This window comes from Pyricularia grisea, assembly GCF_004355905.1.
Source record: "Pyricularia grisea strain NI907 chromosome Unknown Pyricularia_grisea_NI907_Scaffold_7, whole genome shotgun sequence".
In the NCBI taxonomy this organism is placed as follows: Eukaryota; Fungi; Ascomycota; class Sordariomycetes; order Magnaporthales; family Pyriculariaceae; genus Pyricularia; species Pyricularia grisea.
In genome coordinates, this window is record NW_022156720.1 from 942,904 (window position 1) to 957,010 (window position 14,107).

The following is a 14,107-nucleotide window of genomic DNA, read 5'->3' on the forward strand; positions in this document are numbered from 1 at the left end:
GGGTTCTCATGAATATAAACCCCCGCGAAAGCGTTTACATGAATCTCAAAGTTACTCTGAAGATACGTCCAAAAACGGCCAATGCACCCGGGCATATATCAGGTGGTAACATAGGTTATGACCATATTGTATTCGTCATCACCAAGAAGAATGGAAAGTAAATATATGAAGAAGCCGGTGTTATCATATACCGCAAGTCAGAGCACGAAACAGGCTGTACTGTCTATTTTACCGATAAAAAGCGGAGTGTTATCGCCACTCGACCGACTTTGGTGAAGGATTTTTTTGTTTCTGTTGAGTTCGCATAGAGGTTGATTTGGAGGACTGAGCAAGAGAAAAGATGCATGGGAACAGTGTCTGTGAGTAGCATACATCAAAAGTTATTATGTTATTGTGACTGGCAAGAGAAGGAGTTTGAACTTTAGCCAGATTTAATACCCGAAATTTATCGAGTATAATCGCGACGTATGAACCGGATAATTGTGTAAAGGTGACATACTTATTGTTGCTTTGTGGCTGTGGATTAAACCTGGTCGCGCTCCTATTAAACAGGAGCTCGCAATTGCTATTAAAAGGGCAGAGTTTCATGATGAATACCTTGTCCATCAAATAACTTAGCAGCTTAGGTGGTCATTGTTTACGGATAAATAATTCATTGCTGCCTAAGGCAATAATATTACTCCGTAATGTCCAAGAAAACTACAAGTGGGTCCTATATCGACTCAGTGGAGAAGAAAACCAACGGAAGCTACGCCAAGCTGACCCGCACATAGAATGAAGGAACCTCGCACGGGCCTCCTCCTTTCAAGCTTGGTCGGGAGTCTGACGACGGCAAGCTGGCCAATTTCGCGACTGACAGAATTGGTGATTGCTTCCCAACCATCACAAACATCAAGCAACCACCTCACCATCCCTCTTCGAGCTCATCCCCCTCAAGAGGTGACAGTATTCTGACGCCTTGATGATACTCTCTTTTTCCCGATTCTTTCTTTTTCACATCGCCTTGCGGCTGTAAACCTTAATACCCTTGCTGGATTCAGGCAGAGCCCAACATCCTCGCAAAGTCCTCTTTCCCTTATTCACCTCGACTTCAGTCTGACCGACCCGGCGCATCCCCGCGAAATCGCCCCCGGCGTATTTTGACCTCGGTCAATTGTTCGGATTCTTGGTCAACGCGGTCTAGCGCCGCACAATAAGCATCATGGCGCCTCTTCCGATCAAGTTTACCGAGCTGCTGCAGCTATCAGCTGTAGGCGTCGATACTTCGGCAATTGGCTTCAACTCCTGCGTATGTCGCCATCATTACTTGTCCAACGACAAGAGGTCATTCCATTGCACAAATTCGATACTAAAACCCAACCAATAGACACTAGAGTCGGATCACTACGTCTGTATTCGCGAAAAGAAAAACGAGGCAGCATCACCAGAAGTTGTCATCATCGACCTCAAGAACAACAACAATGTCACTCGACGCCCCATCAAGGCAGACAGTGCCATCATGCACTTTACCAGACAGGTCATCGCCCTTCGCGCACAATCAAGAACGCTGCAGATTTTCGACCTCGAGGCCAAGCAAAAGCTCAAGTCGACAACAATGAACGAAGATGTGGTCTTTTGGAAGTGGATCAGTGATACTACAATCGGTCTCGTTACTGACGCGGCCGTGTATCACTGGGATGTTTTCGATGCCAATCAAGCCACTCCCGTGAAGCAGTTTGCCCGAAACGATAACCTGAGCGTAAGTGGAATCTCGTCTGGCAATTGCCAGAATAAAGCTGACTCTTCATCTAGGGCAACCAAATCATCAACTACCGCGCTAATTCCGAGGGTAAATGGATGGTTGTCGTGGGCATCGCTCAAGCGCAAGGGCGCGTGGTGGGTAACATGCAACTGTACTCAAAGGACAGAGGTATCAGTCAATCCATCGAGGGTCACGCCGCAGCTTTTGGCACTCTGAGGTTGGAAGGTGCCCCTCAAGATACCAAAGTCTTCACATTTGCCGTCAGGACTGCCACGGGTGCCAAGCTGCACATTGTTGAGGTCGACAAGCCAGAAGCCAACCCGGCATTTGCCAAGAAGAACGTCGATGTCTACTTCCCCGCCGAGGCCGTCAACGACTTTCCCGTCGCGGTGCAGGTTTCGCAAAAGTATGGTGTTATATACTTGGTGACCAAGTACGGCTTCATCCACCTTTACGACCTCGAGAATGGCACGTGCATCTTTATGAACCGCATCTCGAGCGAAACCATCTTCACCACCAGCCCCGACGCAGACTCTACCGGCATCGTCAGCATCAACCGGAAGGGTCAAGTTCTCGGCGTAACGATCGACGACGAGACCATGATCCCGTACCTGCTGCAAAACCCCGCTAATACCGAGCTTGCAATCAAGATGGCGTCTCGCGCTGGTCTCCCTGGTGCAGACCAGTTGTACGGCCAGCAGTTCCAGCAGCTCTTCAACGGTGGCAACTACATGGAGGCTGCTAAGGTCGCCGCCGGTTCGCCCCGAGGATTCCTGAGGACTGCCGAGACGATCAACAAATTCAAGAACTTGCCCCAACAGCCTGGTCAAATGTCCTACATTCTTCAGTACTTTGGCCTGCTCCTCGACAAAGGATCCCTCAACCACCACGAGACGATCGAGCTGGCTCAGCCCGTACTGGCCCAGAACCGCAAGCAGTTGCTCGAGAAGTGGTTGAACGAGGGCAAGCTGGATTGCTCGGAGCAGTTTGGTGACATGGTGAGGCCGCACGACGTCTCGATGGCGCTCAAGATCTACCTCAAGGCGAACGTCCCACAAAAGGTGGTTGCTGGTCTGGCCGAGACGGGTCAGTTTGACAAGATCCTGCCGTACTGCGCCCAAACCGGCTACCAGCCCGACTGGATCCAGCTCCTGAACCACATTGTGCGAATCAACCCCGAGAAGGGTGCTGAGCTGGCCACGACTCTTGCGAACCATGAGGGCGGGTCCCTTGTCGACATCGCCCGTGTTGTAGATGTTTTCCAGGCCCAGGGGATGGTTCAGCAAGCCACAGCCTTCCTTCTGGACGCTCTCAAGGACAACAAGCCAGAGCATGCCGATCTTCAGACCAGGCTTCTGGAGATGAACCTCATGAACGCCCCGCAGGTCGCGGATGCCATTTTGGGCAACGAAATGTTTACCTATTTCGACAAGGGTCGCATTGCTGCTCTCTGCGAGCAGGCGGGCTTGCACCAGAAGGCGCTCGAGCTTTATGAGGATCCTGCTGCCGTCAAGCGCGTCATTGTCAACATTGCTGGCACTCCCAACTTTAACCCTGAATGGCTTGTCAACTTCTTTGGTAAGCTGTCTGTGGAGCAGTCTTTGGATTGTCTCGATGCAATGATGAAGACCAACATTCGCCAGAACCTGCAGTCGGTCGTTCAGGTTGCCACCAAATACTCGGATCTCCTTGGACCTACCAAATTGATTGATCTTTTTGAGAAGTACAAGACTGCCGAGGGTCTCTTCTACTACCTTGGTAGCATCGTCAACCTGTCAGAGGATCCTGACGTCCACTTCAAGTACATTGAGGCCGCCACCAAGATGGGTCAGTTCAGCGAGGTTGAGCGTATCTGCAGGGACAGCAACTACTACAACCCCGAGAAGGTCAAGAACTTCCTCAAGGAGGCCAGGTTGACGGAGCAACTGCCTCTGATCATTGTGTGCGACCGTTTCAACTTTGTCCACGATTTGGTACTTTTCTTGTACCAGAATCAACAGTTCAAGTCCATCGAGGTGTACGTCCAGAGGGTCAACCCTGCACGTGCCCCTGCCGTCATTGGTGGTCTTTTGGACGTTGACTGCGATGAGAGCATCATCAAGAATCTGCTTTCCACTGTGGACCCCGCGTCTATCCCTATTGATGAGCTCGTCGCCGAGGTTGAGACTAGGAATCGCCTCAAGATGCTTCTGCCCTTCTTGGAGGCTACCCTTCAAGCCGGTAACCAACAGCAGGCCGTGTTCAACGCTCTCGCCAAGATCTACATCGACTCCAACAACAACCCTGAGAAGTTCCTTAAGGAGAACGACCAGTATGATTCGCTTGTGGTTGGAAAGTACTGCGAGAAGCGTGACCCCAACCTTGCCTACATTGCTTACCGCAAGGGTGGCAACGACTTGGAGCTTGTCAACATCACCAACGAGAACTCCATGTACAAGGCCCAGGCACGTTACCTTCTCGAGCGTGCTGACCGTGAGCTGTGGATGTTTGTCCTGAGCGAAAACAACATCCACCGTCGGTCCGTTGTTGACCAGGTTACTTCAACTGCCGTTCCAGAGTCGACCGACCCCGCCAAGGTTTCAGAGGCTGTCGCCGCCCTTTTGGCCGCCGATCTCCCAGGCGAGCTTATCGAGCTTTTGGAGAAGATTGTTCTGGAGCCTTCGCCATTTAGTGACAACCAGAACCTCCAGAACCTGCTCATGTTCACCGCCGCCAAGGCTGACAAGTCCCGTGTGATGGACTACATTCACAAGCTGGATGGTTTCAACCCTCAAGAAATTACAGCCGTCTGTATCGATGTCGGTCTGTATGAGGAGGCTTTCGAGATCTTCAAGAAGATTGACGACAAGGTCAGCGCCGTCAACGTTCTTGTCGAGAATGTTGTCAGCATCGACCGCGCACAGGCTTACGCCGAGGATGTTGATATCCCCGAAGTCTGGAGCAAGGTTGCCAAGGCTCAGCTTGATGGTCTGCGTGTCACGGACTCTATCGAGTCATACATCAAGGCTGAGGACCCCAAGAACTACCTCGAGGTTATTGAGATTGCTACCCACGCTGGCAAGAACGAGGATCTTGTCAAGTATCTGCGCATGGCCCGCAAGACCCTCCGCGAGTCCGCCATTGACACTGCTCTTGCTTTCTGCTACGCTCGCCTGGACCAACTCTCTGAGCTCGAGGACTTCCTCCGAGGAACAAACGTCACCAACATCGAGGAGTCTGGTGACAAGGCATACAGCGAGGGACTCTTTGAGGCTTCCAAGATCTTCTACACTAGCATTTCCAACTGGGCCAAGCTCGCCACCACTCTGGTTCACCTCGGTGACTATCAAGCAGCTGTCGAATGTGCCCGCAAGGCCAACAGCATCAAGGTGTGGAAGGAGGTCCACGAGGCGTGCGTCAACAAGAAGGAGTTCCGCCTCGCGCAGATTTGTGGTCTCAACTTGATTGTGGACGCTGAGCAGCTGCAGACCCTGGTGAAGCAATATGAGCGCAACGGCTTCTTTGACGAGCTCATCAGCTTGCTCGAGAACGGTCTTGGTTTGGAGCGTGCACACATGGGAATGTTCACCGAGCTTGGTATCGCTTTGTCCAAGTACCACCCTGAGCGCCTGATCGAGCATCTGAACCTGTTCTGGAGCAGGATGAACTTGCCAAAGATGATTCGTGCATGTGAGGAGGCGAACCTTTGGCCCGAGCTTGTCTTTTGCTACGTCCACTACGATGAGTTTGACAACGCTGCCCTTTCAGTCATTGAGAGGCCAGAGAACTCTTGGGAGCACACGCAATTCAGGGACATAATCGTCAAGGTTGCCAACTTGGAGATTTACTTCAAGGCCATCAACTTTTATTTGGAGCAGCACCCATCCCTGTTGACTGACCTGCTGCAGGCTTTGACACCTCGCATTGACGTCAACCGGGTTGTCAGGATGTTCCAAAAGTCAGACAACCTACCTTTGATCAAGCCCTTCCTCTTGAACGTGCAGACTCAAAACAAGCGCATCGTCAACGATGCTATCAATGACCTTTTGATCGAGGAAGAGGACTACAAGACGCTGCGTGACTCGGTCGAGAACTACGACAACTATGAGCCTGTCGAGCTTGCTGGACGTCTTGAGAAGCACGACCTTGTCTTTTTCCGTCAGATCGCCGCCAGCATTTACCGCAAGAACAAGCGTTGGGAGAAGTCGATTGCTCTCTCCAAGCAGGACAAGCTGTGGAAGGATGCCATTGAGACTGCTGCTATCTCGGGCAAGTCCGAGGTTGTGGAGGAGTTGCTGCGCTACGTAAGTTGCAACCATTGCATGTATTCTGCTTGTCGTTTCTGTACTAACAAAAGTCCACAGTTTGTCGATATTGGCAACCGTGAGTGCTACGTTGGCATGCTCTATGCCTGCTATGACCTTATCAGGCCCGACTTGGTTCTTGAGATGTCATGGCGCCACGGTCTTCACGATTTCACAATGCCATACATGATCAACCTGCTGTCACAACAGACCAAGGAGCTTGCCGTACTCAAGGCAGACAACGAAGCTCGCAAGGCCAAGGAAAAGGAGCAGGAAAAGAAGGAGGACAATGCTCCTATTCTCGGTGGCGGACGTCTCATGATTACAGCTGGACCTGGTACACAACCGACCTCTCCTGCGCCTTTTGGAGCGAATGGATTCGCACCGCAGCCTACCGGATACGGTTATTAGGGTTAATGCGGATGTCTAAACGCCCAGATTTCATGATAGCTGGGATATTTTCTTGTCCATTTTTTGCGTGGAATGACGGGGGAGTAAAATGCCAATGCTACCTGTATGAATAGTTTAAGACATATTGTTTTAGTTGTTGAAGACATTTTAGGTTTGAGTTGATGCATGTCCTGGGTGTTGATGCATTAGCTCTGGATGTTTAAGTGTTTGGGAGCTGAGTGGCAATCACTGTCGATCGGTTTTCTCAAATGAGCTTTTTCAATTATTACCTAGCACCCACTTGCTCCCAAGGGAACACGGAAGATGGACGCCGAGAGACGGCCTAGGAGCCATGAGCAAGGATTATCGGGAGGAGTCAGCCTGTAGCCGTCGTCCCTGGCGAGAAGCTTTAGGTGTGGCATTGGCATTTAGCCGGCGACGGACACTACACAGGCGAAGAAGCCATGGGTAACAATCCCGACGTTCCCGAATGGTGTATGGATGTTGCCACGTCGAGAACGCGAAAGGAATAAATACGGGCGATGCGCGTTCGAGCGACAGGTAGGGGTGGGACTTATACCGCTACTAAACATAATCCAGATTTTAGGTTTATTTCTCGGCTTCTCGCTCGCCATGCCTCTCGCTCCTTTATTCTCTGTCCTGCTCCTGGCAGCAGCAGCATCGGCAACTCCCCTCGCGGTGCGCGCCGCCGACCCAACAGGCACGATCCAATGCCCCATCGTCTTTGACGGGCGGGTGCCGACGACGCTGGTGTCGACGGACCTGGACGACGCGACCCGCTCGCCCTTCAACACCGGCTACGTCAAGGGCGAAGGTCTCAAGTGGAGCGACATCATCAAGTTCCCTACCGAGGTAGGACAGCCGCGGTTCGAGAACTCGTCGAGCCACAAGCCCATCACGGTCACGCTGAGTGATCGGTCCATCTTTCAGACCCAGAGGGGGTTCAGGAGGGCGGGTTTGCAGTTCAAGGATGATGCGAACACGGGTGGGAGGGGTGCTGTCGGGGTCAGGACGCTGCATTGGAGTGTCAAGATTGATCCGGCGAGGGGGTTGAATCTGAGCCATGAGTATCTTGTAGGTTTGCCTTGTTGATCTTTTCTTTTTTGAGAGAGAGAGAGCTCGCTTGTGGAGGTTTGTCTTTTGCCGTGTAAGAAATCTGTCTTGCTGATATTGGCGTCTACTGCCACCTACCCAATAGAATGTCTGGCACGAGACGGCCGACTACTCGGCCAACCAGTTCAACTTTGAGATGGGCAGCATTCTAGGCCAGCCTGACCTGCCTAGTGACACGTTCAAGATTCTCGACCGCCGCAACCAGCAGATTTGGTCAACGCCCATTGACGAGACTGCGTGGAACAACTTTGCCGTCACCATTGACTATGACAAAAAGTAAACTTTTTTTCCCTTTCTTGGCTGCAAGTGTCCAAAATTCTGCAAAAAAAAAACTTGCAAATAATATTGACAAATTTTTCCACGCAACAGCACGTTGCGTATCTACTACTCCAAAAACGACGAACCTCTCAAGGCGGCCTCCTGCACAGCGTCGCCCAATGACAACTCGGGCGAAGGCCAGTACCAACTAGGCCTGCTCAAGAAGCCGACGGGAACCGACGACGTGGTCAACTCTGGGTACCAGGCCAGCGGGATAGATGAGGGTCTAATCTACGGTGGCATCTTCCTGGAAGATAGCGCGGATGGGTGCGTTTCTTTGTGATGGGCAGTTATTTTGTTTTGGGGGACGATGACTCCCTGTGTCAGGGCCACAACGGCGCATGTCAAGCCTGCATGGGGTGTATACCCAGGACTGCTTTGGGGTTGCGATTAGGTTCTAGATTGGCTAAGCAAGGCCCTGCAACTGCGAATGAAGACAAGGGACCTCCTAACCTGCATAGACCTACTTTGGATATATGCTTTTTTTTCGATAGCAAGCCGTCTGTTTATAGCTTTAGTTGTTTTTTTTTGGCATAATTGCCGCCTGTATCTATCTATTCACTAGGTTTTCCTTTTCTTGGCATGTAGTTTTCGGGCAAGCCGAACATGAGCGATGGACTAGGAACAGGCCAGCCAGTGGTTATTATGCGATGAAATGCAAGTTACGAGTCGCGACTTCATTTCAGTGTCAGTGAAAGCATTTGCGCTATTAATAGGTACATGCTTGAACAGAGTACTACTATAATAAGTCCAGCCGGGATATCTCAGAAAATAAAAACAAAATTATTTGTTTAATGCTAAGATGGCTGCACATTTATATCAAAGCCCCTATTCCAACTTCCCAAACTAGTACGGTTTGTCCCATAACCATCTTTCAAATTCGTCCCATGCACATCGCCTATCATCATTAATTACTCTAAGTACTTGACCATTCAATCCGCCAAGCTAAAAGTCGGTCGCTTAAAAAAAAAAATGTTCCCCTCTTCAGTCTTCGGACTTGCCATCGGGCTCTTGTCCCTACACGCTGCAGCAGCAGCTGAGCCTCCAAAGTTCCTTTACTACATAGGCGAGGCTGTTGAACTTCGTCTTCACGAGGGCCGGGCACGGGTTAAAATTGGACCCGGACCGGTCGAATTATGGACAGATATGGCAAATGCTGTCGACAAGTGCATTGACCTTGGACTAGATCGTGTGTTTCCGGTTTTGACAGACAGAATAAAAGCCAATTTCGAGAAAATTCCTGATAGAGAGGACAGTATGCGGCCGCAATGGAGAACAAAAGAGGGATTTTATATTGAAGACCACTCCATCGCCCTCCCCCATGCTTGTGTTTCACTACATACATTTAACAAAATAAATCAAGCCGCTGTAAATGACTTTATGCAAAGGTTTGGGGGAAGCGCCTGATATATCTGGAGGGACCCTTCATTGAATATTGATTACCAAGGTGCAAAGTGCGATTCCGCTCAAGACGGATATTGGAAAATTAGAGCCCCTTGTATGGTTAATTCTTAACATTCCGCAGTACATTATATTTATTTCACAGTTTTGTGAAACCAACAGATAATTAGTATATACGTGAAATTTTTAAGTTCATATATAATCTTTGTCTCGGGTGATTCATATATTAACAGTACGTCTGTCGCTTTATATAGGTTTATTTTCCCTGGTCCCGAATACTCGTATTTTTACAGCTGGTCGCCCATTCCTTTCAACTTTTACCAAAAATTATCTTGTTCACTCCCAATTATTAGACCAGTTGAAATCTCAACCTTTTGGTTTCCTTTGGGACAAAATTTAATCTCGTCCAACATGTTCTGCCCTATAATCCTCGCAATTTTGCAACTAAGCCTTTGCCCTAGCAGCTGCCATTCCCCAATACATGTATCTTGTAACGGTGCGATTTAATCTTACACATAACCGAGAATGATATCGGATCCCACCCAGTTAAGCTGAGGTCAAATAAAATTGCTGCTTTTGAGTTTGCCTAGGGGAATCGCAAGGGGTCATGACTTCCTAAAGACTGAAGATGTTAAAAGATATTCCTCTGAAAAAGATATGGGAAAGGGGGCTGAAATTCCAAAAGTTTGCTTTCCTGGACGTCCGTTGTCCGATTTTTGGTGGTCCAGGCTCATATGACTGATAAGGGGTGTAAACCTCCAAGAAAACATGCACCAATCGAGCTAGGAAATGTCTCTTCATCCGACGCTCAATCGACCGTTTTCGCCTACTTCTAGGCTAGAAAACGGGGACCAGAGACAATGAGGGTCCGGAGGACTGCCAAGACAATTATATCCGAAAAACATCCTTTCGCGGTGTAGTTGACGGAACTGAGCTTTTGAAGATGGATCCCCTTGGGTCCATACCAGCACCTAGATGACAGCTATTAAGCAACTTATCTCTCAGGCCACCATAACAGGGCGAACCATGAAGGTTTTGACCTAGCTGCAAACAATCATGGAGAAAATTTTGCTTTCCTTGATTCCTGAGAAGAAACAAACTCGTCTCCAGCGGTTGACACGTGGCAGGCTTAAGATATAAGGTTATGCAGATGGATTAAAATCATGTCAATTTCCAACTTTGACTTGTTTGGCTGTCAGAGAGCCAATATGGAAGTAAGTACTGTATCCAGCAATGTCATCTATCCACCTGCATGAACTCATTGCAAAGGACTAATCTACAACAAAAGCACCTTGAGCCTCTATGTTGTGTAGGTACTAAAGAATCTTTCTTTAGAGTCATTGACCCACTTGGGATTGACGGCCTTGTACTCCCAGCTATGCTCCTTCTCATTGGGATGCATGGAAAAGCCAGCATCTTGGATGGCAGTTAGAGTTTGCTGGACTTGAGGTTTTTTGATGTTTTCCGTCTGGTAATAGTAAAAGCCCATCTCCTCCAGTTGTGGAAGTCTCACAGCCCGATCCGCTCGGAACTCTGAGATTAGTGCCTTGATGCAATCAAGGTCGTCTTGTTCAAACATGGAGCAAAAAAGTCGAAAAGTCTCGAGCTGGGACGGAAGGAGGTCAACAAGCCGGGGTCGCGCGGGTGGGATGTTGGCGCATTCTCGAGGAGGCCAAGGACCATACGCTTTGTTGCTGTACGCAGTAACCACCTCCTCTGTCCTTTCTGGTCCCATAAACATGCGAACATCCAACTCGAGAATTTTGAGAGATGGGAATCCGTTCCGCATGTCGGTCATTGTGGTGCCTAAATCTCCCCATCCTCGAAAGCCCGAGATCCTGGTGACCGAAAGTTCCTCTAGAGTATGACCGACATGATGACGCACAACGTCAAGAAAGTCTCCTGCATCCCAGTTGTGGCCACAACCATGCCATTTGGTCTCGTATGAGAATCGAAATGTTTTGAGACGGGAACCGGCACACCTCTCCAGAAGAGCCGAAAGCTCTGGTCTCCTGGTAACGCAGGCGAGGAGCTCGAGTGTATCGAGGTTTCGACTGTAGCTTTTATAGCGTGGGTGGAAGCGATTACCTGTATACCTGTCGTCGATGAATTTGAAGCCGCTCCCATGGAACGTACGAACCGAATTTAACCCAAGAAACGGCTCAAAAGGGGTAAGGGCGCCATACAGCTCGTACGAAGGCAATAGGGTAGGACCTATGCATTCAAGCTGAGACAAAGAGACAGAAGTAGTCGGAAGAGATGAATGGTTGGCCCGGCTCACAATTGCATCTAGCACTGCCCAAACATTCTCGAGTTCGGAACTTTGATTGGCTCGTCCAAGATATCCCCAATGTACAGGAGGATATAGAAGCTTGACACGCGGTAGTAGGGTCAGAAGGAAAACCTCGGCATGGCCTGTGCATGTATTGGTGAGCTGCTCCAGCCAGTGGTCAGGATCCTGATTGGCATGGTGTAGGTATTCAGAATCGTGGAGGGCGGTTCTGAAAAGTTCTCTGTCACGGTCTTGAATGCGTGGAAACGAAGAATTGTGGCTGGGATCTAGAGGCAACTTGAGATCATCGTCAAGATCTCGATAGTCAGGATTGTTGAAAGAAGGCTCGCCTCTAAGGTCAGCCTCGAGGATGTAATCTCCAACGACTGGGTTGACAAGAATAGCACGGATGAGATCGATTGTCTTGTGGATCCTGATGCCTGTAGCTCTCAAGGCAGGATCTGGATTAGGATTTGAGTCTCCTGTCCCAGGAGCGAGGAATTGCGTGTGAATGTCATAGCTGAGAGGGAACCTGAATCGCCTGAACCGTCGTTTGAGACGGTAATGTTCTGCCAATAATGGCTCGGAGGCGGCGTGAAGCTGTTTGCAAGTCAAGGCGAGACTTTCAATGCCATCTGGTATACTTGCTTGGGCAATCTGAGTGGCCAGCTCCAGTGGAAGGGAGAGTAAAGAGCACATGACGTCACGTAACTTTGCTGCCTGAAACCTCCGATCCGTAGATGTTTTGCTTGATTGATTTATAAGCGACCAGTCATTAAAGATGAATTAATTGTAATAAGCTTTCGTGGTATGGGAAGAAGAAGATAAAGAAACAAAGATAATATTAAGATCTTTTCAATTTGGCGGTCAAATCAGCTCGTACAATCTATCTGGTACTGGTAGGTGGAGGTGGAACGGAACGAAGGAGTTGAGCAAAGTACTGTACGGTGTGCTGTTTTAGGCAGCCATCTCCCGTGACTTTCAATAGTCAGCAGTCACTTTTAAGTCCGACCCAGTATTAATACAGACGGAGGCACTATAGCTACCTACCTACCTAAGTACCTATTCGCCTACCTACTTGCCTACCCAGGTACCTATCTGCCTACCTATTAATATATGCTGTTTGTCCATTTTTACGGGTAATAATCACACAGTGCGGGTGTGGACTGTGTGCAGTAAATGTGCCTGCTGATTACTGAAAGTGTCTGCTTGCTAGGAACGCAAGACCAGCTTGTCACTAACTGCCTGCCGGTTGGCAGCTTTTCTTTTGAGATAACAAAAAAAAAAAAAAAAAAACTCCGGACTATACCCACCACACAACATACCATTTCCACATCTGCAAAGACTCGTTTCATCAGTAAACTACCTCTCTGCATAATTTTCATGCAAGCCGCGCATCGGTCAATCGTATGAGAAATGTTTCGATATGCAGATAGATACTTCTCCCGACGACATGCTCAAATTGCGGAGAGACAGAACCACCTCACTCAACCTGGTTTACGACACATGTGACAATGGCATCGATCAAAAAACCTTCAACATCGAAGACTCCTACTACGTATCCCAAAAAATCACGACTCGGTGCAATGCTTCCTGCAGCTTGACTCGATTAACAAAGCTTTATTTACACTCCTTCGGACAGTTTGCAGATCTCCAGTGCAAGTGCAAGCGACCAACGGCAACCTAAGCAAGCTCGGTAAGCTCGGGTACACCCTTTGAAGGTTAAATTATAGATACTGGCATGATAAGGCTGACGACAGCCACACTTTTATTCCTGAACTGTGCAATCAACTCGCAACATGTAGCCCGAAGACTATATCTACTAGCACCACGTAGCAAACTGAGCGAAAAATACCAAAGAGCTTTTTACAACCAGTATTAATCCGATCAGAACACCTATGGTTCTCATCAGGCCAAAAGAACCTCAGGCTCAACCGACTGAAGTGGACTGACAATTGAATCTATAGAAACGGCTTCGCAAACGATGGTCGGCTTTTACAGGTCAACATATTACTTTGGCACCAAAGCTCGGGGAATTAACTTTTCCAAGTGTTTGGGTTGTTCGTCCGGATGATAGCGAGCCTGAAACCATGTTTTCTAGTTCTGGTCCATATGGCAAACCACGATCTTAGATTTCAGATCACAACTTTTGCAATTTACCTAAACCAAAAACGTGTGGCATACGATAAAAGCCGACTATCCTGAGCCATCTTCAGACGACAATTCTTCTAGACTAGTCCCAATTCGGTGCCGGCTGACTGGTTTGACTTGAGCTAATATCTCATTTGGAATGGTCAACATGGCATCATCGGCAGACTCCAGCGTCGATGCGTCAATTTCTCATCCTTCACGGCAATATTTTGGATAGCAAGAGTGCAGTTGCAAGAGTGCAGTGGCAAAACTTCAGTACAAGAGTCCAGTCTCCTCATGCCTACAATCCAAATCCGGATGAAGCTTTGAGGGGTTGTGTCAGGCAGCATGCCATTTGTTTCCTATGGTATGTAATGAACGTGTCATTACCCCAGGAACGAACCTTAAACTATCTACCAAAACTGCCTTTGTCCTTGG

At 48.9% G+C, this 14,107-nt stretch overlaps 3 protein-coding genes across 3 annotated transcripts; 2 read left to right on the forward strand and 1 right to left on the reverse strand.

Moving 5' to 3' along the window:
* Positions 1 to 931: 931 nt before the first annotated feature.
* PgNI_09302 (uncharacterized protein) lies at positions 932 to 6,633 on the forward strand. The gene is made up of 4 exons (XM_031129287.1): positions 932 to 1,288; positions 1,367 to 1,738; positions 1,792 to 6,024; positions 6,085 to 6,633. Exons 1-4 carry the CDS (start codon positions 1,202 to 1,204, stop codon positions 6,433 to 6,435), a joined length of 5,043 nt encoding a protein of 1,680 aa, XP_030977944.1. The 5' UTR covers positions 932 to 1,201; the 3' UTR covers positions 6,436 to 6,633.
* Positions 6,634 to 7,047: 414 nt separating this feature from the next.
* On the forward strand, positions 7,048 to 8,625 carry PgNI_09303 (uncharacterized protein; the record flags this gene model as incomplete). Its single annotated transcript, XM_031129288.1, has 3 exons — positions 7,048 to 7,509; positions 7,634 to 7,824; positions 7,918 to 8,625. 3 exons carry the CDS (start codon positions 7,048 to 7,050, stop codon positions 8,147 to 8,149), a joined length of 885 nt encoding a protein of 294 aa, XP_030977943.1. The 3' UTR covers positions 8,150 to 8,625.
* A 1,942-nt stretch (positions 8,626 to 10,567) lies between these two features.
* PgNI_09304 (uncharacterized protein) lies at positions 10,568 to 12,238 on the reverse strand (the record flags this gene model as incomplete). Its single annotated transcript, XM_031129289.1, has 1 exon — positions 10,568 to 12,238. One exon carries the CDS (start codon positions 12,236 to 12,238, stop codon positions 10,568 to 10,570), a length of 1,671 nt encoding a protein of 556 aa, XP_030977950.1.
* Positions 12,239 to 14,107: the final 1,869 nt, after the last annotated feature.